The 23231-nt window shown below is 40.0% G+C and overlaps 1 protein-coding gene across 6 annotated transcripts; it reads left to right on the plus strand.

Moving 5' to 3' along the window:
- Positions 1-923: 923 nt before the first annotated feature.
- Positions 924-18100, plus strand: Zfp1007l1 (zinc finger protein 1007 like 1). Of its 6 annotated transcripts, XM_039084932.2 has the most exons (5): positions 983-1242; positions 13358-13398; positions 14589-14715; positions 14907-14967; positions 16122-18100. In XM_039084932.2, exons 3-5 carry the CDS (start codon positions 14682-14684, stop codon positions 17740-17742), a joined length of 1716 nt encoding a protein of 571 aa, XP_038940860.1. In that variant the 5' UTR covers positions 983-1242; positions 13358-13398; positions 14589-14681; the 3' UTR covers positions 17743-18100. The 6 variants fall into 6 exon arrangements, with proteins under 6 accessions (XP_038940862.1, XP_038940863.1, XP_038940857.1 ...); XM_039084934.2 differs by lacking the exons at positions 13358-13398; positions 16122-18100 and adding an exon at positions 15537-16115 and having other exon boundaries at positions 924-1271; XM_039084929.2 differs by lacking the exon at positions 13358-13398 and having other exon boundaries at positions 979-1271.
- The last annotated feature ends 5131 nt before the right edge of the window (positions 18101-23231 follow it).

A 23231-nucleotide genomic window follows, 5' to 3' on the forward strand; every position in this document is an offset into this window, starting at 1 on the left:
AGGATGTGCTGGCTAACACTAGTGTTCCTCAAGGTTTGTCTCCCAGGGTTCCCATACCTACCAGTGAAAACTAGCTGCAGTTTACCTAAGCCCAGCGAGAAGGATTCAACACATGCCAAATTAGAGTGTTTATTGGGGGGAATTCTCTAGTGGGCTCACTGATCCCAAGGATAGGAGTTCACTAGTCCCAAAGTGGTCAGAAAAGTCGATATGGGGAGTAAGGATAACGAAGGTTGGGGAGAAAGAGAGAAAGAGTGAGCAAGGCAAGCAGGGAGAGAAAAATGATGTATGGCGGGGGAATGAGAGGGAAGGTGGAGGGAAGAGAGGGAAGGATGGAAAGGTGAGGGGGAGGGAGAGAGAGGCAGAGAAACAGAAAGAGAAAGAGTACAAAATTTCTGGATTGTATAAGAAGAGGTTCTGGGGAAGGGAAAACTCGGTCCCTGCACTGGAAAGTTCAAGGTACAAGGTGGGGTATGCCAGACATGCCCTGTTACAGGTGGGGACTGAGGAGTGCTGGGAGAACCTGGAGGCCCAGACAGCTTTGGTGTGTTAAATATATGAAGATCAGCTGATTGTAGGGACTGAATCCCAACAGCCACAAAACAAAACTCTTGTTTCCTCAAATCTCTCTTTAATTGTTAATATCTTGGGCACCCTTCCACTTGTGGGACAGATTAATAACCCCACTGCAAGTTGAGTACCAGGGGTTATGCACGCTGTATACCTTGATGCCAGGAGGAGGAAAGGAAAGAGACTATTGAATGTTGTGAGCTGAGTTCAGGTTGAAGTGAGGACCTGGTGAGCACAGGGTCACTGCCTGCAAAAGGGAGGAGTAATAGGCTGAGCCGTGGTAGGTGGCGTGGTGGGTCCTTCCTAGGGCTGGGCGGGGAGACAGATGAGAACGCTATTGGAGGACAGGCACAAGTGCTACTGAAATGCAAATCTGTAGATCTGGAAATGGTCTGGCCCTGGGCTTGAAGCTTAGGCCGAGAACTGTGTATCCTTACTGTATCTTCAGCTCACTCTAACCCTTATGGAGGTTCTCAAGTCACTCAAGACGACTGGCCAATCAGATCCTTCAATGGACCTGCCAATCAGAAGAGAAGGCGGGCTTTTCCGGGTGCCTTGTTGCAGGATTCGCTTTGTTGCTAAGCCTTCTTAAATGGTCCTGGCTGCTGTGCTTTGTGTCCTGCGGTTGGATTCTGTGCGGCATGCTCAGGCAAGCTCCACAGTTGCGACATGGTGAGCACATTGTCATGGCCCACAAAGGGGTAAGAGACCCGGCGGGCCCGGCCAGCGGGCGGCGCGGCGGGCGGGGGGCGGGGACTGAGCTGTGGAAGCTGGCCTGGTGGGTCTTACCCCCGGCTGAGTGGGAATTGGCCAGTACCTGTGAGGTCTTAGCCACTCACTGGACCCAGAGGCAGTTTCTGAATAACTTCCCTGTAGGGGTGCAACTGTGCAGAGCATGTGGCTTGTGTATGGAAAGATCCTTGGCGTGATCCCAAACTCAGAAGCCTAGTTTCTACAAGTTCTGTTCTTAGCATTTAACATTAAGGTGTAAGATCCATTTGGAGTTATTTTATGGAGGTTGTGGAAGGCATCTCATGTGCTGGGTAGCAATCCAATATCAAGCTGTAATGAAAGAGTAGAATTGATGTTGTAAAGGATTTGCTAAAGGTTAGGAGATAGCAAGGCACACCAAGTAGAATTTAGCTGAGAGAGGACTGCCTGCAAAACACCCCACGTGTAAGTAGTAAGCTAACCAGGCCTGTTAGAGATTAGGATGCTAGGATACACAAGTTTGTTCACCAGGATTGTCCAGAAATATGGCACCAGACCCTGATTTGCAACCAGCCACTAGGCCCATCTCCATATCAAAGAGCAGGCCTCTAACAAGCTGATCAATGGGGCATTACAGGATCACAATCAACAGTAAGGCCTGGTGTGCCATAAAGGTTTAGTTTTCTTCTTGAGAAAAGTATAGTTCTGCCACATGGTCAAGATGACACCCAGTGACAACCACTAGAAAAGTTAAAACAACAACAAACACTGTTTATTGAGTGCTGGCCTGATCAAGGGATGCTTTCCCTCCTTTTCCTGAGGTCCCCATGTTTGAGCTCCTTCTGAAACTCAGGGACATGCTTGGCAGAGCCAGTAACCATCTAGGGCCTAGTCCTTGGGAGCTTTCCCTGGGGCCCTGGTTATAGAGATCCTACAGCTCCCCTAAAACCAGGAATATGCTTGGGGCCAGGGCATTTGGGAGGGGTTGCTTAAGATTCTGAGGAAACAACTCTTGCCTGTTGTGGTTTGCCCTGAAGTTTTGTGTATTTTGATGCTAATTCCACTGCCCCAAGGACAGCTGCCTAGGCACACACTCAGAACTCAGGTGACTTCACCTGAACCACCTCCCCATTGAATCTGTAAAGTACAGGTGAGGGGCAAGTACAGGATAGAAGGAGGCCTGTCATTGGAGGAGAAGGAAGGATGGGCAGGAGAGAAGTTTGAAGGAAGAGGAGGAGACCAGGACAGAAAGGAAGAGAGAGGAGAGAGGAGAGGGGGAGAAGCCATGGCAGGTGATGTTAAGAGTCTGCTCTGTGTATTTACAGGTTGTTATCAATGTTCCAAAGGGATGGATGGTACCGGGCTGTGTATGTTTAAGTCGGCATTTATATCTTACCAATTGGATCTAAGATTATTGTGTTGTGTGTTCTGTATATGGGGGTTTGAGTGTAGGAACGTGTGCGGCTGGGATGTTTCTGCCAAGATACCTAGCGGGATAAAAGACCAACAATACCCTCTTTTATTTTTACATTTTTACAACAACACTCCCCACCATGTGGGGCTATGGGTGCCAAGGCCACTACAGGCTTGGTAAGGAATATTTTTGAAATACACTGAGTTCCTTGTGCAGCACTGTTTGATTAGACTTTTCCTGAGTGTGTCCCATTATATGATGTTTCTGCTAACTTTGTAATTTAATCTTTCTGCTGACTTCATAGATGTCTCCGGTTTCTTTCCATTTCCCTCATGTAAACCATATACAAGGTGACATTCTTCTTAATGTCTTAGCTTAAAACACCCCCACCCCCACCCCAGCTTTTATACTTTCTAGCTTCTCCTTTTTCTATGTTTTTCTTCATCTGAGACCTTCCACTTAGGACACTGTCACTAACCTACTGTTTTAGGGCACTGGTGTACTTAAGAAACATCCCGGAAATGTTTGCTGTGTAAATGGCCTATCTAAGTGGCCAGACTTGTAGCCTCCAGTTTATATTTAAATTGTTCAAAACTTAACCTGGAAAAAAAATGGGCTGGGGAGATGGCTCATCAGTTGAGAGCACTGACTGCTCTTCCAGAGATCCTATTCTCAGCAACAACATGGTGGCTCACAACCATCTGTAATGGGATGCTCTCTTCTGAAGTGTCTGAAGGGAACCACGGTGTACTAACATATAAATAAAATAAATCTTAAGAAAAAAAAAAACTTGGGGGTTGGGGATTTAGCTCAGTGGTAGAGCGTTTGCCTAGCAAGCACAAGGCTCTGGGTTCGGTCCCCAGCTCCGAAAGAAAAAAAAAAGAAAAGAAAAAAAAAAAAAACCTGGAACCTGAACATAAAACAAACTTAAGGGTGACAGCATACATGGACTGTAAAATCTACCTAGGCTAGATCCTCTTTCAGCATTTTAGACCCAACTAAGTGGATCTTTGCTGGTCTTTGCTACTTTGTGGTTTCTTTTTCCCCACTCTTAATCCCCTCCTCAGCCCCCCTCCCCCCAACCTTGTTTCACCCCCTAACACCAGATAGGAGAGAAACAAGGATGGAGGAGAAAAAGATCCTTGAATCTAGTTCCTTGTACCCCAGCAGTGTGAGTCGAACAGTCTCTGCTGGGGGTAGTGAAGATGCAAAGCCAAGAGTTAGATTTAGGGGGACTGCTGGTTAATACAGCTGCCTCGAGTTTGTTTTTCATAATTTTTATGCCCCACAGTGCCATAGAAAGCAAAGCCACAAGTTAACAAACAATTCTCCAAAATATACACAGAATATAGGGATGAGGTTATGAGAATCATCCTTTGGCAATACTTGGTTAAAATCCTTTTACCTTTCCACTATCAGCAGTCACAGTGAATGGAGTGATTCAGGGAAATTCAGTTCCAGAGTCCAAAAGGAGTTTCTGAGATGCAGAGGTTTCTCAGGTGTGCAGGGTGGGGTGTAGGTGGGCAGGGCAGATTCTACATCATTACTAAAATCCACATGGCATCATGTGGAAGCAGACATTAAGTTATTCTTCAACCTTCGTTTGTGTGTGGGTTGGGGGGGGGGCTGGGTTTGTGTGAGATCACACGGGGGCATTGGTAGCTGCAGAGCCATAACCCTCCTTTCTTACCACCTCCACACAGAGAGCTCTAGAGCGTGGGGCCAGTAGTGGCCGGAGGGTCAGAAATATAGCAGTTTAGTGGTCAGTTTGAGTTATTCTTGTGGGAGTTGGGACGTCTGTGTTTTTTCCATTTGAATACACATGCAATCATAGGTAATATTGGTCAAGTTCACATTTTTCCTGACTGAGTTTCCTTAGGTCTTTTGATTAAAACTTGACTATAATTTGGGGCTTATGTTCTTGCCTTTTTTTTCTCTACATCTCCTTTTTTCACAAATGTGCTAAAACTTTTGATCATTGTAGCTCTTTGATAAGTACAGATGGAATCTACACTGTGCCAAAATGTGTACTATTTCTTCATAATCCTGTTGATGATTCTGAGGTTTTTTTCACATGGCAAATAGCTTTGAAATCAGCTGTCCTGTTATATATTATTAGACGTTTTCTTTAAATTTTGAATTTTGCTGCAAATTGAACATACCCAACATTCCTTTATTAACATCACTATAATGGTGTTGTTTACAGTTATATAACTTGATAAAAGATATTCTACATAATAATTCATTTAGCAAGCTATATAGTATGTGTGCGAAACTGAAACTGATATGAAATAATGTCCAAAGCCATAGAAAGAGGACTTTAGTGTAGACTTTAGTGACACAGAATTCATTCTTAGGGTCACGTAGACAAGGTCTTTATAAGTATGACTTAATTGAGAAAGCAAAAAGAGTGAAAATAAAGCATGGTCCAGAATTGGACAATAAATCTGGATGTGACACAGGATTGTGTCTTAGCACTAAAGTCTGATAGCAGTAGGTTGGGATTTTCCATAGATACCTACTAAAACTAGTTAAGACTGTGTTTCTATAGTTGATATAAAATTGTGCATGTTTAACATGTGTATTCTGATACATGTGGACATAATACCTACACCCAAGCAATCCCCATCCTATGGAGTGTTGTATTGGAATCGAGACTCGTGCCCAGACAGACCACACCTGGCCAGTACGGTTCCACGTGAGAGACTTTCATTGGTGCTGGGGATGGGGGATGCACAAAGGAGGGGAGGAGACAAAGGAGGAAAAGAGAAAGAAGGGGTGAAGGTCAGGAAGGGTTGGCTTTTTATTTGGGTAGGGACATAACTTCTTGCAGACAAGAGTGGGAGATGGACTAGGAGGACACTGGAAATATATGACAACAGATGCACAGGTCCCTTTTCACCTCTGGGTGAAGTCACTGCTATCGCTGGGTTTGGAGACAACCTGCAACCATAAAGCCGGTTCCTCATACCAACACTTACTTCTCATGAGAATGACAGAATTGCCATGGATCCCAGCAGTCTTCTCAGTATAGTTTCCATGCACTTGAAATTAGTTTTAAAAAGTACCAGAATGCTCATGTTTCTTGCAGTTGTATTCATACTTGCCTAAATATGAAAATAACATCGGGCTGGAGAGATGGCTCAGTGGTTAAGAGCACTGACTGCTCTTCCAGAGGACCTGAGTTCAAATCCCAGCAACCACATGGTGGCTCACAACCATCTGATCCCCTCTTCTGCTGTGTCTGAAGACAGCCACAGTGTACTCATGTATATACATAATAAATAAATCTTTAAAAAAAAAAGAAAAAAGAAAATAACATCAATGCTCATTTGTTGAGGACAAGCTAGGTACCTCTAGGCGACCTAGGATGCCTTGGGTTAAAGGAGTGCATAAAGGATTATGCACTTGTAAAGACTCTCACAGTCAGTGCTTTATTGGTCATAAAACAGCATGTAATTATAGCTTAAGCATTATCAACCCATTTCTTTCTCCCATATAACTTTAACCTTTAATGCACTCTTATTATCAGATGGATATGGGAGCGTGAACCATGTTGTCAACATTGTAGGTAGCACTTGAAAATGAAGGGTGACCAAGTCAACTCAGTCAGTCAACAGGGTCTCAAGGGAGGGAGTGAGGATTGAAAGGAAAAAGAAAATTAGACAATATATAGCATGATTCTAGCCAGTGCTGAGGTTGAAGCGGGTTTATTTTTCCCAGTCTGCTTTTCTACCATTTTTAGTACAAGCAAATAATAAGGTCAATTCTAGGTCAAGGAACAAACAAGGCACAAAGTCCTGTGATCATTGTTTCTAGGGGCTCATCAGTTTGATAAGAGAAAAGGAAGGTTACTAGCCCAAATGAAAATATTCTTACCTGAACCTATTTCCTAAGTACTAGTCCATGGTCAAATTCCCGCCAAATTCGTATAGAAGGGCAGAAAGCAGAGAATCCAGCTGAAACAATCTCCTTCAAAGGTTTTTTTTTTCCTAATGTTTATTTAGAACATTATGTGGAGAAGAGAAATGAAATATCAAGCTTTCTGTAGCAAGAGTTGTTATAGATGAGAAGCAAATGTGCTATTGTAGTATGCTATAAAAATGCAGAAAGTGGCTTTATTTGGATGGCATGAGAGCCCTCTGCCAATGATTCATACTGCATGAAGAAGTAAAAACGAGGTTAAGAAACAGATTGAAGGTGTTGGAGATTTAGCTCAGTGGTAGAGTGCTTGCCTAGCAAGCGCAAGGCCCTGGGTTCGGTCCCTAGCTCCGAAAAAATGAAAAGAAAAAAAGAACCACACTGACTGTTTTGTTTGAGTTTAAATACTAACGATAAATTAGAGTTGAAGGGGCTGGGGATTTAGCTCAGTGGTAGAGCGCTTACCTAGGAAGCGCAAGGCCCTGGGTTCGGTCCCCAGCTCCGAAAAACAAGAACCAAAAATAAATAAATAAATAAATAAATTAGAGTTGAACAAACATGTAAAAGTCTTAGATAACTGACTCGACTCTTTGTTTTCTCTGCCTTATGTAACTTAGATGGTAACACTTTCATTTTTGCTTTGGAGAAAGCATTTAAACATTTAATATTTTTATACATTGGTTTATTTAGGCTTAATGCATAATATAGTTCATGTAGCGATTTTGTGCAACATCTCATTTATTTGTTTGAATAGTTATTGAAACTATTCAATTGTGATGCATGGGAATCATAATCCCACAATACAGTGAATGTACTTCATGCCACTCAACTATCAACTTAGATAAAAATGATAGCTTTCATATTATGTATATTTTACAAGAATAATAAAAGTCCTCCATCGCCATAAAGTCTAAGGAGGTTGGGTCTTGTATAGCTGCAACTCAGTAACAGCAATGTTAATCTACGTTGGTGAGTTTCTTAATGGTCTCAGTGCATTTAGATACCTGTATCTTGAAAATAAAGTAATGTTAAAATGTCTACCAAGGTCTTTTCTGAGGTATCTTGTAATCTCAAAGGAAACTCCTTTTAATGACTTGGTGTAATGGAGGCGGCTGTTGGCTGTGAGGTGCTGAGAAGAAGGCAGAATCAGAGAAGCCTGAGTGCTCTGCACAGCACTAACTCCCAGGCAGTATTTAGTTTACTTTCCTTTATAAAACTTTACAGAATGAAATTTTAAGCCTATCTGGTTGATTAACCACATGTACTTTCACAAGAAGTCAGTTAGATGCTTCCTTTGTCCTCAAATGTCTTTTTTTTTTAAGGTATGTCACTGAGGCTAGGGTACATGTTACATGAACACCCCAACCCACCCCATACCCCCGGCTGCAGTGGTGGTGGACTGCAACATGCAAGGAATTTTTTTTTTCTTCACTAAATATTTGTGTCAATTTTGGCTGTCGAGAGATGTTTAAATTCATGCTGGCATAAGCTCAATGCCTCTTTAGGTATTTAGACTAAAGTTTTGTGTAACAAATATCAGTTTATTACTCCTAGGATGGCGAGCCTCCTCGACACAGAATAAGCAGTAAACAACACAACGCTTAGCATTTAATACTGAGCGACACAGATTCCAGCTCTGAGTCCCACACCAATGGAGTGCTAGACAGCATCTTAGAACCTTCAACTGTAAACCTGACTAAATAGCACATATCATTCAGGATTACTGTAAAACTAGGGGTGAAATGTGTAAGACTGTGCAGGCCCTGTCACCTAATGGACACCAAATAAACATTAGTTACTATTTCTGTCACTGGTGTTTGTGTTATTAGAGAGCCTATGCAGGATAGGGGACAACAGTAAGTGTGCACTGGTAAACACGATCCCTACCCCCCCACACACACACACTGTTTTTATCTGTTTTTAAAAACAAAAATACATAAAATGGACTATTAAGGCAAGCTGACAACTGCTTTTTCTTTTTTTTTTAAATTTTTTTTAAAGATTTATTCATTTTATTATATATAAGTACACTGTAGCTGTCTTCAGATACACCAGAAGAGGGCATCAGATCTCTTTAAAGATGGCTGTGAGCCACATTGTGGTTGCTGGGAATTGAACTCAGGATCTCTGGAAGAGTAGTCCGGTGCTCTTAACCGCTGAGCTATCTCTCCAGCCCGCTTTTTCTTTTTTTTAATATTTATTTTTAGTATGTGTGGGAGTGTGAGGCACCCTGAGAAACTTGAAGCATCTGGTCCCCTGGAGCTGGAGTTAGAAGCAGCTGTGAACCTTCCAATCTGGATGCTGGGAACCAGGCCTTGGTCCTCTTCAATGGTAGTCTGTGCTCTTAACCACTGAGCCTTCTCCCCAGCCCCAAAACTGCTTATCTTGAAGAAAGGAACACATGTTTTAAAATTGTATCACATTACCTGGTAAGGACTGTCACAAACAACAGATGCTGTTAAAAAAAAATACAGGTTGTGATATACCCATTAAGAGCAAGAAGACAGGCACAGTGCAACTAGTGTCCCTCTAACTGACCTCAGCCTCTGTCAGATTTGCATCAGATGTAGTAATGGAGTCTCGGGTGAGTGGTTCTCCAACATTGGACACAATATTTCCTACCATGTTTGCAGAGTAAATACATGTTATCCCAAACTATTGTATAGCCTTCAAACTTCCAACTTTCCATAAATAATTTTTTCTATTTGTTCTAAAAAACAAAAAAGCTCAACAACAACAAGAAAAGCCCCAGCATGCTGTTTCCTGACATTTTCTGTATTTCATTTCCCCTAGAAAGACCGGGGCCCAAAGCTTCTGAACCATGTTGGGCTGTACTTAAGGACAGTAATGCATTAACACACTTTTCTCCCATGTAATTTATTTTAATCATTTTATTCCAGAAAATCTTCAGAGGGCAGAGGGGAAATTCCATTCACCCCTATCATATTCTGCCCTGCCCTGCTACACATCAGCTTAGTGGCTTACCAATGGCTAAGTATTAATGCAGGTTTGTTTTTGTTTTGTTTTGTTTTTCTTTAAGATCAGGGGTAGAGTGTTTCTAAACAGAAAGAACTGCACTAAGTCCATTAGTAGACACCAAATAGCTTTCAGAATAGGTCTTTCTGGAAACACCTTCAATAATGTCAGTTTAGGGTGCTAACAGAAGCAGGCCACTTCAGAAATCATTTTAAACCAAAACAAGGAAATCCACTTAAGAAAGGGTTAATAAGTAGGTATAAGGAACATACGTTGGAACTGTTGAAAGTCAGTGCACACTGACTTTAAACATCAATTAAGAAAGTGGCAATTGTTCAAATTTTGAAGGTTATGATAGGATCAATGAAGAAATGTATTTCTTAGTCAATCATAAGGGAGAAGTTTATGATTTGACTCATTTCCCAGTCAATGGAAGCCTGTGGTTTGAACTTGTTTTCTAGTTGGTATGGTCACAGCCTTCAATAGGTCAGAACCAAAAGCCATGTACTTTAGAATGCTTGTAAGAGGCTCAACATTGACAGTAGAAATTATAAAAATATGTATAGCCAATAGTCACATGAAAAGTTAATACAAAACTGGAAACCGAAGTAGAATAATTAAATATTACTGAATGAATACAGTATTACATGTGTTTTTGATACAGTGTAGAAATCAATAAATATATTTATTAATATTTTTGAGTTAAATATTGCAAAATAAAATAACTTTAAAATATTTATTGACTCGTGTGGGAGCATGTACCTACTTGCACACATGTGAGTGCCACAGTGCACATGTAGAGACAAGAGGACAACGTTCAGAAGTTAGTTCTCTCCTTCCTCCATATCTATTCTGGGTCTAAAACTCAGATCATCAACCCACTGAGATATCTCACTGGCCCTAAATAAACCCTTTAAATCTCTATTTACATCCCTTAAAGTTTCTATACTCAAGTTGACAAGAAAACAAAACAAAAGATACTACTATCTTAGTTCACTTTCTGGCCAAAGCCTGGTCAATTTTTTTTTTAAAAGAAAATAGATTTGTTGGGCTCTTGATTGTGGAGACTGGGGGTTTGAAGAACACAGCAACAGTGTCTGATTAGGGCCTTCTTGCTACATCATAACATGATGAGGGCATCACTAGTGAGACAGGGCAGATGTGATAATGAGGTTTCTCTACTTGTCCGTATACAGCCACTGTGCCATCATGGGGATTCTATTCGTGGTCGTATCTAAACTCAAGTTAATGAAGGTACTGAGGAAAAGTTCTGCTTCTTAGCACACAGCAAAAAATGTTTTATTGTTTTGAAAAGAAGAAATCTTGCTTCATCAAACCACAAATAGGCTGGCCCATGACAAACTGAGAAGTGGATCCCACCTTGCCCCCTATGTCTTCCTTTGAAAAGTACTATTGTGCCTGTGAGTAATGGGCACTTGCTGTGCATAGAAGGGGGGAGATCAGTCAGGTTTGTGGTAGATGGTGTTTAATGTACTTCCTGTAGGTGGCCTCCCAACAGATATCTTCAGAGAGAAATTAAAAAGCAAAGAGCGGGGTTGGGGATTTAGCTCAGTTGTAGAGCGCTTGCCTAGCAAACGAATGGCCCTGGGTTCGGTTTCCAGCTCTGAAAAAAAAAAAAAAAGCAGAGAGCAATGAACGTTATTATTCTGGATTCTGCCTCCCTTTTCTCTCTGGACAACTCTTGTCATACAGCAGGCTACTGAAGAGACAAGATGGGAAGGCTCTTGGTGATCACTGTTTGACTCCGTGCCATCTCACTCACACTGACCCTGTCTAACCATGCATGGGCCAGACTCGTCTGTATTGATGACTCTCCCCTTAGATTCTGATTATGACCTCAACAATTTCCAATATTCTGCACATGCTCTGAGAAATTGAGTAAGGCCGAATTAAAAAACAATTAGCTATATTTCTCAGGTGAAATATTGAATCTGTTAGATGATTATTACTAGTAACTCATTCTGGACTACAGGAAAAAAACAACAAGTTGAGCAGAAATAAAGGCAAAGTCTGTGGTTTGTAGAGAAAAGCAGCCCTGGGAAGTTACACATGGCAGCCAAATGCTGAGACAGAGGCATGAATTTTCAAAGAGATTATCACCATTAAAGAGAAGGACTTTGCTCAGGATTGGAAGCCTGTCCCCCCCCAGCGGGGACCCAGTTATTCAGGGTCCAGAAGAGGCTTTCTACCTGTGGGCCAAATGAGGGTGAGGAGAAGAAGGAGACCAATCAAGATTCTATTGTCAAGGTCTTGTTTATTGGGATGAATGTTACAGCTTTTAAGGCTTTCAGGTAGGGGGAGTGACCTTTGTGAAACATGAAGGAGGGGGAGATGAGGGTATAGGCAGTGATAGCTGGAGGCAAAGAGGTCAGGTGATGAGGTCAGGTGGATGTTGACTGAGGAGATAACTGATTTTTGCTTAGGCTGAAGCATCCCATGAATGTTATCTTCCTGTGCCGTAAATTCATGGGAGAGGCTGTTAGAGGAGTATGTGTGGCCAAGACTCACATAGCCACTTTGAGCTATACAAATGGCCAGGCCCAAATCCAATATGGCTCACTACAGAAGCCTAAGAAGGTGAATTAACAGAAAAAGTCCCTCCTGATAAGCCTTCAGTTAATGGAAGGGGGAGTTGGCAAAGTCATTCCTAGACCCAGGAAGGAACTTCATATAAAACCTGCTACTACAGGTCCAAGCGTGGCACCCAAGTTCTGGAAATAAGAAATATGGAAAAATAAGGTTATGGCTTCTTCCCCCGTGGTTTCAGTTCAGCACTGTTCCAGCCATCTATGTTTGGCAGAGTCAGAGCCCCAGTGAGGGAGGACACTGTGAGAGTGCATGGGAAGAATCTGAGGATGAAGCCTGAGTTGCATTTGAGACCACAAGATCTAGAGATACCCAAGTTATGAGACACCTGTCATGGAGAGCTGCATATAGGGAGTTCAAGGATCTAAACTGAGAGATGTATGAGAAGTTGCAGGGATAGGGCAATCTAAGCCTTTTGAAACGAAGGCTCCTTGTGTCTGAGACAGAGCTGCAGGGTTTGGTGTTTGTCCTACTGGGTTTCTTGCTTTGGTCCAATCTTCCCTCACTATGTACACATTCCTCTCTACTGGAATGGGGAGGGGTATTCTGTGCCTTTGTATGTTGGAAAGATATAACTTGCTTTCTGATTTTACAAGATGTGGCAATCAAGAGTGTCAGAAGTGATTTGGGGCATTTGAAGAGTGTATGGGCTGCTGCAGGCTATTAGGGTCATGGGAAGCTCCTGATTAGCTGCCTGTGAGGGATGGTTTTCCTAGAATTGACTTGTTTGGACTTTTCCAGTTCTGGGAAACAGAAACTTAGGCCTAGTTTCCCAACCTGTCAGTTTACAACCTGTCATGTAGGAGTCAGCCTTGCTCTGGCCAACTCAGTTCTCTAAATAGAACTGCTTTTGTAGGAGGAACCTTTCTACATGATTAGTTACTGGGGATGGCATTTGAGTGTCTATAGACTCAACCCAATTCCTGTGTGGTGTTTGTGTGTGTGTGTGTGTGTGTGTATGTGTGTGTGTGTGTGTATTGTGTATTGGTTGTACCTGATTAGTCAGCTTCCTTCACGTGTTGTCTTCCCTTCAGCATTATAGACTCTAACCCTAAATCACATAAGATGCAGTTGAAGCAATTGCTATTCAGTGCTAAGGTATTTTGCAAGCTTGGTGTTTTTTATAATTTTAATTTTTTTTTTTTTTGTTTTTTTGAGGAGAAAGTTTCTCTATGTAGCCCTGGGTGCCCTGAAAGTAGGTATGTAGAACGTGTGGCCTCAAACGTAAATGGTCCACCTGCCTCTGGCTCCAGAGTGCCAGGATTCAATGTGGGCCAACATGCCCAGCTTTCTCTTTGTTTGTTTGTTTGTTTGTTTGTTTGTTCGTTTTTATATTATTGGCTGATGGGTTGGACTGTGGGTTTTGGCACATGTCAAGCATATGCTGCTGTGTTGATCTTCATCCACGTTTTGAATTTTGAAATTTGACAGAGAGCATATTCTGTTTCTCAGGTGGCATGTATTCATGACATTCATACTGCCTGGCTATATTGCCTGAGCTTTCTGAGTCATTGGATTGCAGATATATGACATTTTTCCTACCTGTTGCGTTTGTGTTGATTTATTTTAATGAATATGTATATTTTGCCTGTATGAATGAATATGCACATCATGTATGCCTAATCCCCATAGTAGTCAGGAAATGGCTTCAGAATTCCTGAACTTGGAGTAATCAGTAGTTGTAAAGCTCACTTCTAACTACTGGCAATTGAGGCCAATTATTTTTAAGACCAGCAAAAACTCTTCAGTGATGAGCCAGCTCCTGTCCTATGTTGCTTATTTAGGATCAACATTTACATTGCCAATATTTTTATCTGTTTAAATATTCATTCCCTTTTAGTAAGATCTCATTATTGTTACAGTTTAAACTGGGCCACCTAAAGATTCTGGAAGAAGAATACAGAACTTCAGTGAATGTAATTCTTTGTAGGAACTCTAGTAAAAACCTCTGAGTCCTTTCTATCTTTCTTGTTTGTTTGATTGATTTTTCATAGGGGAGACAGGGTCTTAATATGTACCTCTGGCTGTCCTGGATAGACCTCAGATATACCTGCCTCTGCCTCCTGAGTGCTTGGATTAAATACATAAGCCTATTGCTCACTTGATATTTTTTTCAGTTAGTAATTGTTCATACAATTTCTCTATATGCTCAGTACTGCCCGCCCGCCCCCCCCCATTAATTAGCATTTCTCTTGCAAGGCTATATCCTACTCAAAGAGCAAAGAAATGACAGAAGTGAACCTTATTACTCAGTTTACTTCTAAGATGATTTGGTAATTAACATTAGAACATCTGGGTCAAGAAATAAGTGGGGCAAGCACCAGAAGCATACATTTACAGTGATATCGGTATCATGGTTACTGTTTTACAAATGTATGGGATATTTCAGGATGTACTGACCTATGATGATGTACATGTGAACTTCACCCGAGAAGAATGGGCTTTGCTGGATCCTTCACAGAAGAGTCTCTACAAAGATGTGATGCAGGAGACCTACAGGAACCTCACTGCTATAGGTACGACAGTGAATTTTCTTTCAGTTTTTAAAATAAGGAAACAAATGTTCCTTTGTTACTGTTGCTTTTCTGTAACTTCAGTTGAGAATAAAGAAGAATGAGGTGAAAAAATCAGGTTCACTGAAGATAGTAACTTAAATGTTGCCTAATTTCCAATAATATATCATACATTTTCTGGTATTGTATTTTAGGTTACAATTGGGGAGACCATAGTATTGAAGAACATTTTCAAAGCTTCAGAAGACATGGAAGGTAATTTTCATGTGCAAGTTGGTATGAATATGCCTCTGAAGAAATGTTTGTATGTCCTGGAACTTTTAAAGAAAAGCAACAGTGTAAAAAAAAAAAGCACTTCTTTAAGTGTATTGATTATTAAATTCTCACAAATCCATGTACCTCAATGTCAGGTGTCTGACTTGTTTTTTGCAAGGCATTCCTGTAAGAAAGAAGACAAAGAAACAATGCCTTAGCCTTACCATTTGAATCATAGCCACATTACAGCTACTGTATATACCTGCCAGTCTGTTTAGTCTCATAACACACACACACACACACACACACACACACACACACACACACCCACACACACACCCACACACACAGAGTAGGTGATAAGTTTTTGTTTGTAATAGGCAACTGTTTCATAGTAAAGCTGATTACTCATATACTAACACTGTTAAGTTTAAGTGAAATGGATAGTTTATGAGAGTCAAGAATGTTGTTGAAGAGCAACCTTAATTCTTATACCAGATGTCTATGATGAACAGAAAGTCAAACTGTGTGAATTCAATGTGGAAATCTTTCTTTTGTTATTTTAACAGCTATATCTTGTATCACAATGGATACAAGCCATGTGAGCACAAGGATATGGAAAGAAGCAATGCCCCCCACCCCCAGAACAATTAAGATATATGTAGCAGTCCACATTTGAGCAGACTTTCTCAGTGTGATATAAGTTTATAATTAGTTGGTTTCCCAACTTCATTGGGAATATATCCATAAACTCACCTAGCAGAAAATCCCTAGGAATACTAGGATTGTGGAAATCCCTTTCTGTTTGTCCTGGTTCACTTGGCCGATGTGGTATGCAAATGTAGTGTATTTCACAATAAAGGAAAGCATATGAATGTACTCAATGTGGTAAAGCTCTGAGCTCTTCCATTTCTCTTCAAATATATGAGAAATCTCATAGAGATAGAGGATGGTACAAATGTGAGCCATGTAATAACACTTTTACCAACCCATAGTGAATGGGAAACCATGAGTGTAAACAAAGTGATACAACCTTAAGATGTGATTCTTCTTTACAATTAGACCAAATTATAAAATTAATTTCCATTTATTAGATTCATTAGTTTAGTGAATGTGGTAAAGCTTTCCCATGTGCCAACTATCTATCTTTGCAGGCATGAAAGATGTCATACTGGAGAGAAACCCTCTGAAAATACTCAGTGTGGTAAAACCTTTGCACAACATAGTCATCTCCAAAGACATAAAAGCACACATACTGGAGAGAAACTCTGTGAATGTAAGCCACGTGATAAAGCCTTTACATACGATTCTCAGCTTCAAAATCTTGAAAGAATTCATACTGGAGAAAAACCCTACAAATGCAATCAATGTGGTAAAGCCTTTGAACGTCGTTGTAATCTTGGAAGGCATAAAATAATACATACTGGAAGAAAATCCTACAAATGCAATCAGTGTGGTAAAGCCTTTGCACGACTCAGTCATCTCAAAACGCATGGAATAACACATACTGGAGAGAAACCTTACAAATGCGATCAGTGTGGTAAAGCCTTTGCATATCATAGTTATCTCCAAGTACATAAAAGAATACATACTGGAGAGAAGCCCTATGAATGTGATTGGTGTGGTAAAGCCTTTATACATTGTAGTCATCTCCAAGTACATAAGAGAATACATACTGGAGAGAAGCCCTATGAATGTAATCGATGTGGTAAAGCCTTTGTATGTCAGAATGATCTTAAAAGGCATGAAAGAATTCATACTGGAGAGAAACCCTACAAATGTAATGAATGTGATAAAGCCTTTGCACATCACCGTAATTTTCGAACGCATAAAATGATGCATGCTGGAGAAAAACCCTACAAATGCAATCAATGTGGTAAAGCCTTTTCACAAAACAGTCATCTCCAAACACATAAAAGCACACATACTAGAGAGGAACTCTATAAATGTAAGCAATGTGGTAAAGCCTTTACATGCCGTAATGAACTTCAAAGTCATAAAAGGATTCATACTGGAGAGAAATCCTATGAATGCAATCAGTGTGGTAAAGCCTTTAAATCTCATCGTTATCTCCAAGTACATAAAACAATACATACTGGAGAGAAGCCCTATGTGTGTGATCAATGTGGCAAAGCCTTTGCACATCATCGTACTCTTAGAAGGCATGAAATAATACATACTGGAAGAAAATCCTACAAATGCAATCAGTGTGGTAAAGCCTTTGCCCGACAGAGTCATCTCAAAACGCATGGAATAACACATACTGGAGAGAAACCTTATGAATGTGATCAATGTGGTAAAGCCTTTGCATATCATAGTTATCTCCAAGTACATAAAAGAATACATACTGGAGAGAAGCCCTATGTATGTGATCAATGTGGTAAAGCCTTTGCACATCGTTGTCATCTCCAAGTACATAAAAGAATACATACTGGAGAGAAGCCCTATGAATGTGATCAATGTGGTAAAGCCTTTGTATGTCAGAATGATCTTAAAAAACATAAAAGAACACATACTGGAGAGAAACCTTACAAATGTAATGAATGTGGTAAAGCCTTTGTATGTAACGCTAGTCTCCGAACACATAAAGTAATACATACTGGAGTGAAACCTTATGAATGTAAGCACTGTGGTAAAGCCTTTGTATGTCAGAATGACCTTAAAAGGCATGAAAGAATTCATACTGGAGTGAAACCTTACGAATGTAAGCAATGTGGTAAAGCCTTTTCACGATCAAGCCACCTCCAACTACATAAAAGAACACATACATACTAAAGAGTAACCCTATGAATGTAACCAATGTAGTAAAGCCTTTACTGTGATCTTCAAAGGTATGGTGGTTTAAATATACTTGGCCCATGGCAAGTGGCAGTGTTAGGAGGTATGGCCTTTTTGGAGTAGATGTGGCCTTTGAGGAAGTATGTCACTGTGGGGGGGGGATGGGCTTTGAGACCCCATGCTTAAACTCTACCCAGGGCAGAAGCGTCTTCTGGCTGCCTTCTGATCAAGATGTAGAACTCTCTCCTCCAGCACCATGTCTGCTTGGACACTGACATTCCTTCCACCTTGATAATAGACTGAACCTCTGAATCTGTATACCTCCCCTCCCCCCAATTAAATGTCCTTTCTAAGAGTTGCCTTGGTCATGGTATCTTTTCACAGCATTAAAACCCAAATTAACACAAACAGCATAAAAGATACTACACTAGAGAGAAACTGTGAATGTACTCAATATGGTGAAGCCTTTGCACATTTCTATATCTCCTTATAACAAAAGTGTTCATACTTCCATTCACTGAAACCCTGTGAATGCAGAAAATAACATTCTTGAGAAAAGCCTTATAAATGGGCTCAGTGCGGTAAAGTCTTTGTGAAATCTGCATAAATACCTAACAATTCAAAAACATGGTCAAAGTAAATGCCAGGAGTCTATTGGAAACGAGCTGAGTTAGAAGGGTAGGGATTATGAATAGTGTGGTTGGGTGTGCAGTTAGTGCTAGAAAGTTAGGGGTTAGGGTTAAAGTGTTGGGGGGGCAGTGTGGGTTAAGGTTAGGGACTGGACAGGTAGGGTTAGGTTGGCGTTTAGTTTTAGGGGGTTAGGAAAGAGTGTGAATTTGGGGAAGGAAATGGGAGGAGGTTGGCTGTGGTACAGGGAGGGATGAAAATGATATATAGTATTCATAAAATCCTCAAATACAAAAACAAGTTGAAAAGCTTCAACTTAAATAGATTGAGGGGTAAGGACACTTGTTACTACATTAATGAAATTCAGAAAAATCATTAGGTCTTATCTTAGAAATCATTTATTCCAATAAATAGAAAACTCTAAAATAAAGCACATAGATTTCTGGATGTATATAACCTACCAAAAGTAAATCGTGAAGATCTAAAAAATAAATAAATAAATAAATAAATAAATTGAGCAGCTTTGTAGAAAGCAGTACAAGTGAAGTTGTGGTCAAATATTTACCAAATAAAATTACCAGACCTTCAATTAAATACTAACACAAATCCTTCTCAAACTATGCTATTAAATAGCAAAGGAAGGTTACATTACCAAACTCTTTATGAAGTTAGTATTAGCCTAATACTGAAACCAGATAAACACAGACCAATCTCCAACATAAAATATGCAAAAATTTTTAAAAAATTACCTGCAGGGTTTGGGGATTTAGCTCAGTGGTAAGAGCGCTTGCCTAGGAAGCGCAAGGCCCCGGGTTCTGTCCCCAGCTCCGAAAAAAAGAATGAAAAAAAAAAAATCCTGCAAACTATTCAAAAATAAATCAAAAAATTACCATGGTCAAACTGGTTTAATCCAGACATGTAGTGCTGGCTCAATATGTCAATAAACTTTATAAATTTCTCTAATCTCTTGTTTTTTGATAGAATAGAAATCATAACATTTCAATCATGTCAAATATCCCATAGAAACTCAGAATATAAGAAACACATCTCACCATAATAATATATATGTCAAGCAGTAGCCTTATCAACCAGTAAAAATATATTGAGAAACAAATCTGGGAAATAATCCCATTCAAAACAACGTAAAAATCCAAGCTCCCCACCCCTAAAATCTCTTGAATTAAATCTGACCAAGGATGTGAAAGACCTCTATAATGAAATCTTTATAGATACTGAATAAAGTTAAAAGAGGACACTAGAAGATGGAAAGACCTTGCATGTTCATGGGATGGCCATACTTCCAAAATCAATCTACTGATTCAATGCAATCCCAAGAGAAATTAAGGGGAAATATTGTCAAAATACATTACATAATGCATGGACACCCTATAATCCCATTATTCTGTATAATAAGTATTAAGACATTTTTGAAAGCTTTAGATCCAAGCTGGATTTAGGAATGCACAGAGTCACACAAACGCACATGACAAAACTGCAAAATACCACTGAGGCATATATATATGTTCTGCCAGTAAAACCAACTCTGGTGAGCTGGTGCCTGGCATTCATTGTCAAGACAGCTTAGCCTAAATTATTTATCTCAAGTGAGAAACCCAGCTTCAAAAACAAGGTAGATATTACCTGAGGTCAACAATTGTTCGAGATGCATGAACATATATGAACACACTGTATACAAATGGAACATAATTCAGACGAAAAGCTGTGGCACATGCCAGAACATAGATGCCCCAAGGAATTTACACAGAAAGAAATAACCCAGTTGCCAAGAGACAAATACTATATGATGTTATTTGTACAAGGAGCCTAGAGACAACAAATTGGAAGCACTGGAAAGCAGCATGGTGGTTGCCAAGGGCTTTGAGAGGGAGAAGTGAAGATCTGGTATTTATTGAATATAGAATTTCAGTTTGAAATGGTAAAAGAATTGTGATGCATGGGAATCATAATCCCACAATCCAGTGAATGTACTTCATGCCACTCAACTATCAACTTAGATAAGAATGATAGCTTTCATATTATGTATATTTTACAAGAATAATAAAAGTCCTCCATCGCCATAAAGTGATAAGGAGGTGGCCTTGTATAGCTGCAACCCAGTAACAGCAATGTTAATCTACGTTGGTGAGTTTCTTAATGGTCTCAGTGCATTTAGATACCTGTATCTTGAAAATAAAGTAACGTTAAAATGTCTACCAAGGTCTTTTCTGAGGTATCTTGAAATCTCAAAGGAAACTCCTTTTAATGACTTGGTGTAATGGAGGCAGCTGTTGGCTGTGAGGTGCTGAGAAGAAGGCAGAATCATAGAGAAGCCTGAGTGCTCTGCACAGCACTAACTCCCAGGCAGTACTTAGTTTACTTTCCTTTATAAAACTTTACAAAATGAAATTGTATGCCTATCTTCTTGATTAACCACATGTACTTTCACAAGAAGTCAGCATTATATGCTTCCTTTGTCCTCAAATGTCTTTTTTTTTTTAGGTATGTCACTGAGGCTAGGGTACATGTTACATGAACACCCCAAGCTACCCCATACCCCCGGCTGCAGTGGTGGCGACCTGCAACATGCAATGATTTTTTTTTTCTTCACTAAATATTTGTGTCAATTTTGGCTGTCGAGAGATGTTTAAATTCATGCCTGTATAAGATAATGCTTCTTTAGATATTTAGACTAAAGTTTTGTGTAACAAATATCAGTTTATTACTCCTAGGATGGCGAGCCTGCTCGAGACAGAATAAGCAGTAAACAACACAACACTTATCATTCAATATTGAGCGACAAAGATTCCAGCTCTGAGTCACAATGGAGTGCTAGACAGCATCTTAGAACCTTCAACTGTAAAACTGACTCAATAGCACATACCATTCGGGATTACTGTAAAACTAGGGGTGAAATGTGTAAGACTGTGCAGGCCCTGTCACCTAATGGACACCAAATAAACATTAGTTACTATGTCTGGTGTTAGTGTTATTAGAGAGCCTATGCAGGATAAGGGACAACAGTAAGTGTGCACTGGTAAACACGATCCCCCTCCTCCACACACACACATCATTAGGAATGATGAGAGATTGAGACTAAGACAACTCTAGCAGTCAACATTTTGGGTTGTTTCAATGACACCCTTTTCACTTGGTCTTGATAACTCTGAACATTGCTAATATCCAACCCACCTTTTTATCTGTTTTTAAAAACAATACATAAAATGGACTATGAAGGCAAGCTGACAACAGCTTTTTCTTTTTTTTAATATTTATTTTTAGTATGTGTGGGAGTGTGAGGCACCCTCAGAGACTTGAAGCATCTGGTCCCCTAGAGCTGGAGTTAGAAGCAGCTGTGAACCTTCCAATCTGGATGCTGGGAACCAGGCCTTGGTCCTCTTCAATGGTAGTCTGTGCTCTTAACCACTGAGCCTTCTCCTTAGCCCCAAAACTGCTTCTCTTGAAGAAAGGAACACATGTTTTAAAATTGTATCACATTACCTGGTAAGGACTATCACAAACAATAGATGCTGTTTAAAAAAAAAAATACAGGTTGTGATTTAGCAATTAAGAGCTAGAAGACAGGCACAGTGCAACTAGTGTCCCTCTAACTGACCTCAGCCTCTGTCAGATTTGCATCAGATGTTGTAATGGAGCCTCGGGTGAGTGGTTCTCCAACATTGGACACAATATTTCCCACCAAGTTTGCAGAGTAAATACATGTTATCCCAAACTATTGTATAGCCTTCAAACTTCCAACTTTCCCTAAATGATTTTTACTATTTGTTCTAAAAAACAAAAAAGCTCAACAACAACAAGAAAAGCCCCAGCATGCTGTTTCCTTACATTTTCTGTATTTCATTTCCCCTAGAAAGACCGGGGCCCAATGCTTCTGAACCATGTTGGGCTGTACTTAAGGACAGTAATGCATTAACACACTTTTCTCCCATGTAATTTATTTTAATCATTTTATTCCAGAAAATCTTCAGAGGGCAGAGGGGAAATTCCATTCACCCCTATCATATTCTGCCCTGCCCTGCTGCACATCAGCTCAGTGGCTTACCAATGGCTAAGTATTAATGCAGGTTTGTTTTTGTTTTGTTTTGTTTTCTTTAAGATCAGGGGTAGAGTGTTTCTAAACAGAAAGAACTGCACTAAGTCCATTAGTAGACACCAAATAGCTTTCAGAATAGGTCTTTCTGGAAACACCTTCAATAATGTCAGTTTAGGGTGCTAACAGAAGCAGGCCACTTCAGAAATCATTTTAAACCAAAACAAGGAAATCCACTTAAGAAAGGGTTAATAAGTAGGTATAAGGAACATACGTTGGAACTGTTGAAAGTCAGTGCACACTGACTTTAAACATCAATTAAGAAAGTGGTAATTGTTCAAATTTTGAAGGTTATGATAGGATCAATGAAGAAATGTATTTCTTAGTCAATCATAAGGGAGAAGTTTATGATTTGACTCATTTCCCAGTCAATGGAAGCTTGTGGTTTGAACGTGTTTTCTAGTTGGTATGGTCACAGCCTTCAATAGGTGAGAACCAAAAGCCATGTACTTTAGAATGCTTGTAAGAGGCTCAACATTGACAGTAGAAACTATAAAAAATGTATAGCCAATAGTCACATGAAAAGTTAACACAAAACTGGAAACCAAAGTAGAATAATTAAACATAACTGAATGAATACAGTATTACATGTGTTTTTGATACAGTGTAGAAATCAATAAATATATTTATTAATATTTTTGAGTTAAATATTGCAAAATAAAATAACTTTAAAATATTTATTGACTCGTGTGGGAGCATGTACCTACTTGCACACATGTGAGTGCCACAGTGCACATGTAGAGACAAGAGG

Source organism: Rattus norvegicus, chromosome 9, assembly GCF_036323735.1.
Source record: "Rattus norvegicus strain BN/NHsdMcwi chromosome 9, GRCr8, whole genome shotgun sequence".
Classification (NCBI taxonomy): domain Eukaryota; kingdom Metazoa; phylum Chordata; class Mammalia; order Rodentia; family Muridae; genus Rattus; species Rattus norvegicus.